Here is a 10526-nt window from a genome sequence, read left to right on the forward strand (position 1 = left end):
GGTATACGTTTATGCTGCTTTTACCTCCCTAAGTTTGGGCCTTGCCCTCAATTACAGCATGATCCAGTCTGATTTTTAGTCCAGGCTTCACATGCAGAGCAGCTGAGTCAACCCCACTCTTTTCTGCCCTTTATGCTCACAGTTGCTGCAGACAAAAATTGTGTAGGACTGTGTAAATTACTCCTGTCTAAATATTCCCAAGGGCTTCTCTTGACCTCTGAGCTTCAGGAATGACAATTCTGTTGACTTCAGTCCACGTAAGCACCACATGCTATCAGATGTATTTGGTGTAAAGAGCTGGATGCTATTCCCATGAGAATGAGCTGCCAGTCTGGATGCTGCTGCTAGAGAAATAAAGATGATGTGTGATTAAAATCTGAACTTGTCCAAAAATGCAGTGGAACATAACCTTCACTTTGGGAGGTTTTGCTGCCTCTGATATTTCAGAGTGGGGATGTGGGGTTGTGGTCTTGTTTGATGGTCTTTGTGGTGATTTCAGTACAGCCTTGCACTGCAGGAGGCTGGTGAACAGAGAGTTGTCTTGGGTGATGGCAAGTGTTCTTATTGCTTGGAGTACTGATGTTGACCCCTTTATTTTGGGACCAGACAAGCTTGGGAGTGCTGTTTCATCTGTACTGCCTTGATGGTGTCTGACTCTCACAGCTTTGCTGAATCTTTCAGAGGATACTGAAACATTCAGGGAATAGCCTCGTGCTCCAGACTGGGAACTCTGGACAGATGTGGTACAGTCGTGCTAGGTGCACACTAGTTGTAAACTCTTCCAGCTCCAGCTTCTGGTCATGTAAGTGGTGTAACTAAAGGAGAGAACAGAAGTTGCCCTGTTCTAAGCATTCTGTCACATTGTGCTGCAAAGGGTGTGGAGCAGTTGGTTTTATAGCACAACTTCTGGAGTAAGCAGAAATTTAACAGTTTTTTTACAGAGCACGTGTGAAAGCTTTGTCCTTCTGCATAATTTGCCCTTCACAGCTGAGATGTTTTATATTGCCAGCTTCTGACATGAATACACTTCTAGGTACAGTTGGCACTAATTAAAAGGAAAATGAAAACTCATTTTCCTTTCAACTTTCTCTTTGTACTCCTTATCTTTAGAGGCTTCTGACAAGCTCCAAACAACATTTCTGTTCCTGATGTTGCAATAGTTTGTTTCAAATAACTGGTTTTCTTCCTTACCCTTATTATGCTAAAAAAAAAACCCACAAGCCTGGAATAGCAATTCTGGCTTTCTTAAAATCTAACCAAATAGTTGAATATACCTTTTCCTTATTACTCTTGTTTTAGGATTTTTTTAAAAAGTGCTTTTAAGAAGACTTAATGCACCAAGAGTTTGTTGCAGCCAATGTGTTCACTGTAAGGGAGTTTCTGTGAAAGAGAGATTTTTGTCTTGTTTGCCTCTGATTTTTCTATTTCTGTAGTAATTACAAGAGCTTGTGGTACTTATGGGTTACATACATAAAATGGCTGTTCACAGCTCTGTTTTTTTGAGAACTCAAATCTATTGACTGCCAAACCCTAATTTACTGCCCTCCCCAATTTCCAGACTCTTCTGACTGCTGTCAGCCTCATGCTACCAGGCTGTAGAGCATACCAGAAAGCTGGGTGCACAAACTGAACCCCAAAGGAGCTTTGTTTCAGCTTGTATACCTTTGCTGGTCAAATCACTGGTACAAGAAGTGAATTAGAAGAGCTAAAATTATTTTAGGGGTAGTGTTTCCTGAAATTCTTGGATTAGGAAACTGCTGTCAGCACTTGTAATGTCTCATGGATCACTGGTGTCAGGGAACAGAGGTGTTCATAAATCTCGCTGCTGATGCTCTTCTGCAGGCTCCTGACCATGGCTCCATAGATCAGGAATGATCTGTGGAAAATACCAGGAATGGCTGGGTTTGGGATCTATCTGAAAGATAAAACTGGGGCCTGTTTAGGTAACAGCAGAGAGTGGTGCTCACTCCCACCTCTGGAGCAGACAGACAGGTTTGGACCAGGCACTTCCCAGGTTGTCACCTTCTCCTGAACAGTGCCCCAAAACAGAGCATCCAGGGTGGTTGTTTTACCAGGGGGTCATTTCTGCTGTCAGGTGTAGAGCTGCAGAGGAAAACTGGTTGCATGTTGAAGATTAATTGGTGCAATGAGATCTTTCTGATTGTACATGACCCTGAAATAATTATGAAATGTTGTTCATAGTAGTTACTAATTAGATTAAAGTGGTATAATTTTTTTTTTAAAAGTCCTGTGAACTTATTTCACTGTTCCTCAAACCATGCAAGAAAAAGAAGTAAGCTGTTACAAAATCCTGGCTCTTTTGGATCATGCCGAAGAAATACATCATTTTTTCAGAAGTTAAGGAATGTTGATTAAAGGCACTTCTTTACTCAGATGCACTGTTGCAGTTAGGGCTTCCATTGATAAAGGCTTGGATTAGGAGAGGAAAATCCATATCCAATTTTATCATATTTTGATGTAACAGAGGAACATAATTATTCAGCATTCCTACTCACTGTCACAGCATAACTGCAAAACTAATGGAGATCACACACATTGGTCCTCATTTTACCTCTGGGATGAGTTACAGGCAGATGTAGAATGGGTCAGCTGGTATCCAGACCAACAGTTACTTTCCCATTATCATCACCTCAGTCTCATTTGGGCTGAACTTCAGTCACTCCTTCATGCAGTCACTGGCAGCAGCAAATCTTTCCTCACTTGCAGGAGGGAGAGACAGATTCTAATGGAATCAGGACTCTGAGAACAATTCTGTCGTTCCAGCTCTTCATGCTCAGCCTGCACAGGAGGGTTAATAGAGGGATTCTGTAATTACTGTGTGTGGTCAAGTCTGAAGAGTTGCACATGTGAGTATGCTGAGCTAGGAAAGAAGAGAATTTCTCGAGCAGGATTTTCTGCTTCTCCTGTCTCTGGGTAGACCAGTGCCTCCAGCTCAGAGTTATCTCAGGCTGCTGCCCGCTCTGACGCTCGGCGTCAGGCACCTGATCTGCAGCAGCTGCCAGGAGCTCTGGTGTTGCTAATGCACTTTTTGTTCTCTAACCTGGCCTGCACCTAAAAATGTCAGTGATCACAAAGGAACTGGGTTGCTATGCAGCTGATCTTTTTTCAGGCCCGAGGTGGGGTTAGACACGAACACGCAGTGCAGGGGGAGATAAATTCACAGCAGTGGGAGTGGGGCCTTTGCTCTTTGAGGTTTGCTTCTGTTTGTGAGGATGTGGATTGCTCTGTGGAGGCTTAGTACACTCATACTGAGCTGAAAACAGCAGAAGCAAAGGAAAGAAATGATTAGAGGTCATTTGTCTTCTGATCCTGACCTTGCCACAAGATTTTCTATCACCAAGGACAATTTACTTCCTTGGTAAAATCCGCTTAGTATTTCTGATCCCTAAAGGAGTTAGAAACCTCTTTGTCAATCACTTCAGAAGCCTGGGAGATTCTTGACTGATGCATACTGGAGTGTGAAGTATAAGGAGTAGCTCTAAGAGTGCAAGGCACACAAATGCAGTTTTTAGAGGCATGCTTGGATATGTTTTTTAGGGTTTGTTATGGGGTGGAAAGGATGGATTTTCTTATTGTGGCAGGGGACAAGGTTTGGATTTCTCAAGAAACATCTCTAGATGGTACAGTTTAAGACAGACTGAAGCATTTCTTGGTTTTCTGTTATGTGGGGGGGAAAAAGAAGTAGATTTCCTATGTAGTTTAAGTGTGTACTTTATTCACCAAACTGCTTATCCAAGAATATTTAGGATTTTTCCAGATAAGCATCATAGAAAAAGTCCCCAGTAAGCCACTGGTTGCAGGAGGAAGCTGCTGTGTGGAAAGTACTAGGAAGTTCCTACAGCGAGCAGCATACAAACTTAATTGGAGTGAGTTGTGCCCATAATATTTGTGTTTGTGTAGCATTTCACACAGTGGGGCTTTCATCCTGTTTGGGTCTTGTAGTCACTGTGAGGTTAAACACGTCTTCCCAGTGCTACATTGTTCTCTCAATGCTTTCTGACATGCCAATATTTTTCTAATAACATAATGTCTGGGACTTCAAGCATTACTTCAGGTGTTGTCATGACCAAGCTATGTGGGGATAGTTTGTTTTCTCTGTCTTGCATCACTCTCAACTGGGCAAGTTAGCCCTGCCCACTGTCACGTTACTGTGAAAGCCCACTAATTTGGAATTAAATTACCTGGGCTCTTTTAGCAGACCTGATTTTTGGTCTTTTCACACAAAACATTTGAATAATTATGTAAATATTTTAGCTTCCCGTTTCTTAAGTTTGAATTCTGTTTTGCTTTCTGACTCTGAGGTGATTAACCCTTCTATGTATTTTGAGCAGTTGTGATAAAATGTTCTAGGTAACCTGAAGCTGAAAACAGCTTGGTAGCTGGCTGACCTGGTTGGTCACCATCTGCAGGGTTATGGCCAAGAGCTCCATGATGTGGACTTCAATTGTGCATGGTTGTTGTGCAAACTGCAGCTTGTTCTGCTCTTTGAGGATGACACTGTCGGCATCAGTTGAGTTCAAGATGAGTTTGAATAATGTTTGTGGAGTTTGTCTGTGATTCAAAGTGGCTTTGCAGTGTGGAGAAGAGAAGGGTGGTCTTTGATCCTTTAGGATTGGATTTTGATTCATTTGAGATCATCTCTTCAAAGTAAAGCACTGTGGTGATTATCTACACTCTACTTCCATGCCCCAGCTGGGATGCAGAGCTCTAACAATTTCTCATTCTGTTGGCATGATGATCCTTTTACATTGTCCTTGAGGATACAGAAGGTGTCCTTCTGAAATACTTGGTCTTAATGCTGTAATTCTAAATGAGTGTTTTGATAAAATGCTTTCTTTTAAATATGGCTTCTTACAGGTGCAGCTTGTTGGTTTGGATGAAGAGAGCTCCGAATTCATTTGTAGGAACACCTTTGATCACCCCTACCCTACCACAAAGCTGATGTGGATCCCAGACACCAAGGGAGTATATCCAGACCTGTTGGCAACCAGTGGTGACTATCTGCGAGTGTGGAGAGTGAGTAAATCCTCCCAAGGAAAAGATGAACCAGGATGTTCATTGGGATGCACATTGATCTTGTTTTCACTCAGCTAGATTTTTTTTTTTTTGAAGTGAGTTATTTTCCTTTCACAAGGTCTCACCCTTGCTACAGTGTGGTGGTGAAGACATAAAATCAAGTCAGAGCACTTGATAGTTTGTTTTCTTGAGCGCAATAATGCGGCTCAATATAAAGTCTGTGGGAGAAGCAGCATTACCATGGTGGTTGCTGTTTTAATTGCCTTATTGAAGATAGAGATGAGTGTGTTTTCCAAATCTTTAGGTTGTAAAGCCGAGAGGAAAGAAACCCAGGATTAACACCTTGTTTGGGAAGTGGAACAAGTGGTGTGGTGTTGCTATTTAAGTCAGATGTTTTGCATTTCCTAAAGGTGGGTGAAACAGAGACCAGGCTGGAGTGTTTGCTGAACAATAACAAGAACTCGGATTTCTGTGCTCCACTAACATCATTTGACTGGAATGAAGTGGATCCTTACCTTCTAGGTGAGACTCAACAAAATGTGGCTTATTTCAGTGTGTTCTGGAGTGGCTGGAAAACTGCACACCAAGCTTTGTCTTTTATGATGCCTCTTCAGCAGTGGAGCAAAGCCAGGAGCCCGTCCTTCAGTTGAAGGAGGGGGCTGATGAATGCTTAAGGTTTAATTATAGCCTATGGGCCAAACTGTGAGTCCAAGATGACTGATCCAACGAAGGCTCGTTTCCCAGAAGAGCACAGTCATTTATGTCAGGGGGATTTGCCCAGAGATTAACAGTGATAATATGTCTTAGTAATTATTTGCTACATGATTTATTTTTTGCGTGTTGCATCTCTCATCTCTTAAGAGCTTTACTGCTGGCCCCACCTTCAGTCCACAGAAACAATCAATTAATAATACACTATCGCATGCCTGTGATTGAATTTTGGGTTTGACATGCACATGAGATTTACAGGATGGGAAAGTTCATCTCAAAGCTGCACCAGGCTGCTGAAAAGATTGAAGTAGACGTGAGCTATTTACACTTTATTCCTGTGTGGAAGACTATTTCTGCAGCTGAAAGGTTTGGGTCATTTAAATGCATGGTAGACTGTTAGTTGTCTGAGAGTCTTGAGTTTAGCTGTATGCTGTTCTTGTAGCTGTTCTGATCTGTCAGTGTTTGGGCAAATTACATTAATCCAAAGTGATTAAATAATTTGTGCTAGTATTAATTTTGCTAACAGAAGTGGTTTTGTTTCAGGTACCTCTAGTATTGACACAACCTGCACTATTTGGGGTCTGGAGACAGGCCAGGTTCTGGGCAGAGTAAATCTGGTCTCTGGCCACGTCAAGACCCAGCTGATTGCACATGACAAAGAGGTGGGGGCTTTTTTTGATTGTTTTTTTGCATAGTTTTTAAGTGGTTGAAAAGGAACAAAATGTCTGTTCTTCCCCTCATTTGTGAAAGATCTGATGATTCAAAAAGATAATTTATATAAGATTAAGACACATGGTTTTGAGTACCAAACTGATTTAGACTGTACTATTGGCTATCAAAACTACTGTTTACTCCTTGTAGAATCTGGATTTGAGCATATCCTTGTTTTACTAGATTATGCTCCAGAATATTTTGGAAAAATTAAGTAAAACATCAAACTGGAACAGAAATCAACAGCATATCAAAGGCAGGAAACAACTTGCAAGATTTCATTCCAACATAAATATTTATTTTCAGCAATTAATATAAAAAACTGAGTCTGAGAAATCAATATGTTTAGTTTCAGTGCATGATCCTACAATGACATAGCTCTTAATTTTTTTTCCCCTCCTTCTGGCAAGTGTAATAACCAAAAACTGTCTAAGAACATCAGGCATTTGACAGACTACGTCAGAACTCGATCTGCTACCCATGAGTAAAAGCCATTTCCCTGTGAACTGGGAGGCAGGGTGGTCGCTGAGGCTGAGCCTGTGTTTTTCTCTGTCCTGTTCCTGAGCAGGTGTATGACATAGCATTCAGCCGTGCAGGTGGTGGGAGAGATATGTTTGCTTCAGTGGGAGCAGATGGCTCAGTGAGGATGTTTGATCTCCGTCATCTGGAGCACAGCACCATCATTTACGAGGACCCCCAGCACCACCCGCTGCTGCGTCTCTGCTGGAATAAGCAGGATCCCAACTATCTTGCTACAATGGCCATGGATGGCATGGAGGTGAGGTGGCAGCTTATCTTTTGTAAGTGCTGGTGGTTGTGATTTTTGGTACTAATTAGTAGTCAGCTCTTGAAAGTGAGGGAGAAGTGTCAGTACCTGAGCTGGAGTATATCTAGGGACCGATTCTTACCTTATGAACATCAGCAGGAGTTAAAGAAATAACTGTGGCATTACAAACTTGAACATCTCTATGGCTCATATATATTTCAGCTGTGTTTTTATGAGTGGTCTGTGAGCCATTTTAATTATCACATAAAATCTTAACTGCAAGTGTTTCAGTCACCTTGTTCTTTTTTGGTTCAGCGTACAAGGCAGTGTCTTACTTTGTCACCTGTACTACTTTAGGCAAGCATAATTCATTTGCCCTTGTTGCATAATTCACAAGCCCACCCTGTGAGATCTGACTCCTTTTGAGACACACTAACTGGCTAGAAGCTCTTCTCTGAGAACAGCATTTGCTTGCCCACCACATCCTTTCATAAATGGCTGTTTTTATACCCTTGGCTCAAAATATTTGGTGTTTCTGAAAAATACAATTTAAAAATGCAATTATTAATTTGGTTTTTTTGCTTCTGAAGGTTGTGATTCTAGATGTCAGAGTTCCCTGCACACCTGTTGCCAGGTTAAACAACCACAGAGCGTGTGTAAATGGAATTGCTTGGGCACCTCATTCTTCCTGCCACATTTGTACAGCAGGTAAGCCTGAGCCATCCACATCCAGCTGCATTTGTCCAGTCTCTTTCACTTCATTTGCAAAATCCTCTTTCCAAAAGTTTGTGGTTCTCTGCCTGCCTTTTGCTAAAGAATACCTGCAGTTTAGAAGGCCTTTCTAGTGACTTTCCTAAAATGTTTATGGAAATAAAGACATCCTAGAGCTTATTGTGTGGAAGTAGCAAGCCCAGTGCCCAAATCGTGCATCTGCTTTGCCTAAGCTGTATTATTTTAATGCTCCTTTTTTTTTTCTTTGTAATCTAGTTCTTAAATGTTTTCAGTTTATATGATTTCCACTGACCATGTGTTTTTCAACTCCATCCTGGATAATGTATAGTGATCCAAGCTTTTTTTTTGAGATACTTATATCACTGTATCTCTGGCCTGAATACTCAGCAGGACTGGCACAGCCATATCCTATATGGCTTTTTGAACTCGGTGCCTGTTAGTTGTCATGTGTGAAGATCTTGTTACACTTGGATCCTACTTCTGGTTTTCTCTTCCTCTTGCAGCGGACGACCATCAGGCTCTCATCTGGGATATCCAGCAAATGCCTCGTGCCATTGAGGACCCTATCTTGGCCTATACAGCAGAGGGAGAAATCAACAATGTACAGTGGGCATCCACCCAGCCAGACTGGATAGCTATCTGCTACAACAACTGCCTGGAGATTTTGAGAGTGTAACGTTTCTGCTTCATGCCACCCTGAGGCAGGGCTGTATAATTTCCCCTCCCCTCTAAAGTAAGAACAACACAAGTCAAGTGGCCAGTATCTGTTGTTGCTTTGCATCTACTGTTACGAGAAACTGTTACAAGAATCAATGGCAGGTGTCTCCTGTCTCTCCAAGACTCCAAAAAGCAGAGACGTGCTGAGCCTCTTGGACCTTTTGGGTTCTGGTTTTCTCTTTTTATTATTTTCCCCTCAGTTAAAGTTCTGTATATTTGTTTGTTGACTGTATTAATAAGCTTGCAGACTTTTTAAGTTGCTGTGTATGTCCTTGTGTTTGTCAGCCAGCTGAGGCAGCACATCAACTAGTTTAACAGATGAAGGTGCAAAACAAGGTGGGGGGGAAAAGACATTGATGTTAACAGCCACCTTGGCAGGAATCTTTATCATTCCTGTTGTTGCTGCCTCTAAACTGTTTAAACATTTGTATGTTTTTTATATATTGGGCTAACTTTCTATTGAGTAAGATTTTCCTCCCTAATTCTTACTTTTGATATGTGATCCCCTTCCATATGCCCAAAGCAGAATCTAATCATTAATACAAATCACAGTAACACTGCAGGCTCCCTGGCAGTAAAGGCTTGCCAGAATTAACTGTTGCCTTGGCTCTCTCTACCTGGTTACCTGGGCAAAATTTTCTGGTGCTGTGAAGTACAAGTACTTGTTGCACAATTTCTTTACACTTCTCTGATGCTAGAGGCAGTTGTTACTATGGTAGGCCTTATTTTTAAATTATAACTGAACTTGTGTGTATCCTGCAGTTGTGTTAGCTAACAGAATGGTAATAGGTTTCAGAAAGAAGATACGTGCATGACTTAAGCTCCCAGGAGGTAAACAACTCCTGAAAAAATGTGATTTGTAATGGACTTGGGATTGTCACTTCCAACCAAGTGATTTCCCCTCGGAAGACTTACTATCTAAACCAAAATAAAATGGTTTCACACTTTGTAGCTTGCTTGATTGGCAAATAATATGAGCAAGATTTTTGTGGTTAGCCTGTACCTTGGAGCTTCTTTGTGTTTGGTCTGTGTTCTTGGGAGTTCTTGAGAGAAGCATGAAGCAATCTTTGTTCCAAAGTGTATTTGCTCTGTACTGTCAGGTCTTGTTGAATGAGAGAGAGGAGCTGGAAAAGCTGGTCCTCTATCCAAATGGAAGCTGTTTCTCTGAAAGAAACAATTCCCAAATGTAATGGGTTTAGAAGGAAAGAAACTGTGCCATAGAGGCTGAGATTTGGCACTTGTCATCCTCGTATCTTTTGGGGATGTGCCCAAGGGCTTCTGTTCATCTTGAATAGTGGATCTACAGTAATACTTCCCAATCAAAGCTGAGTGGATTAGGCAAGATAAAAATCATCGTTGATAACCTAGCTGCTTGGATGAATGCTCCACAGAACTCTCCCCCTGCAGACATGACAACCAGAGCTGGTCTGTAAGGATATACCAGCTGAGTTTTGATGTAAGTGTCAGAAACTATCAAAGATGTCTTTCCACCTAATGAGTATTCACCTGCAACTGGAGGCAGCTTTATAAATAGTAGGACATTGGCAAACTTGACTCTTGTCAGTTCGTGCAGGAAAGGCAAGCTGGGAACAGCGATTACTGGAGCAGTGGAGCTGACACTGAAAGCACTGTCAAATTCAGAACAGCATCTGAAAAGTTTTGTCATTCTGGGCACACTCAAATGTACTCTTTTACAGGCTGCTTCTCAGCGTGGAGCTCAGAAAAGCACTGCCTTGTGAATTTGATAGGAATTCATTAGGGACAGCTTTATTCCATCACTCCTTTTAATATCAGGGAACCAAGAGACTCTTAACACAGTTCAAGCTCATCTTTTGTCAATGACATTGTGTGT

At 41.7% G+C, this 10526-nt stretch overlaps 1 protein-coding gene across 1 annotated transcript; it reads left to right on the top strand.

Annotated features, from left to right (window-relative positions):
- Positions 1–4878: 4878 nt before the first annotated feature.
- On the top strand, positions 4879–9668 carry DCAF7 (DDB1 and CUL4 associated factor 7; the record flags this gene model as incomplete). Its single annotated transcript, XM_008943008.1, has 6 exons — positions 4879–5037; positions 5448–5559; positions 6292–6410; positions 7028–7237; positions 7816–7933; positions 8461–9668. Coding segments are annotated over 6 exons (891 nt in total), but the record flags the coding sequence as incomplete, so codon positions are not given.
- Positions 9669–10526: the final 858 nt, after the last annotated feature.

The sequence above is a fragment of the Merops nubicus genome, unplaced genomic scaffold (assembly GCF_000691845.1).
Source record: "Merops nubicus isolate BGI_N331 unplaced genomic scaffold, ASM69184v1 scaffold13716, whole genome shotgun sequence".
Classification (NCBI taxonomy): Eukaryota; Metazoa; Chordata; class Aves; order Coraciiformes; family Meropidae; genus Merops; species Merops nubicus.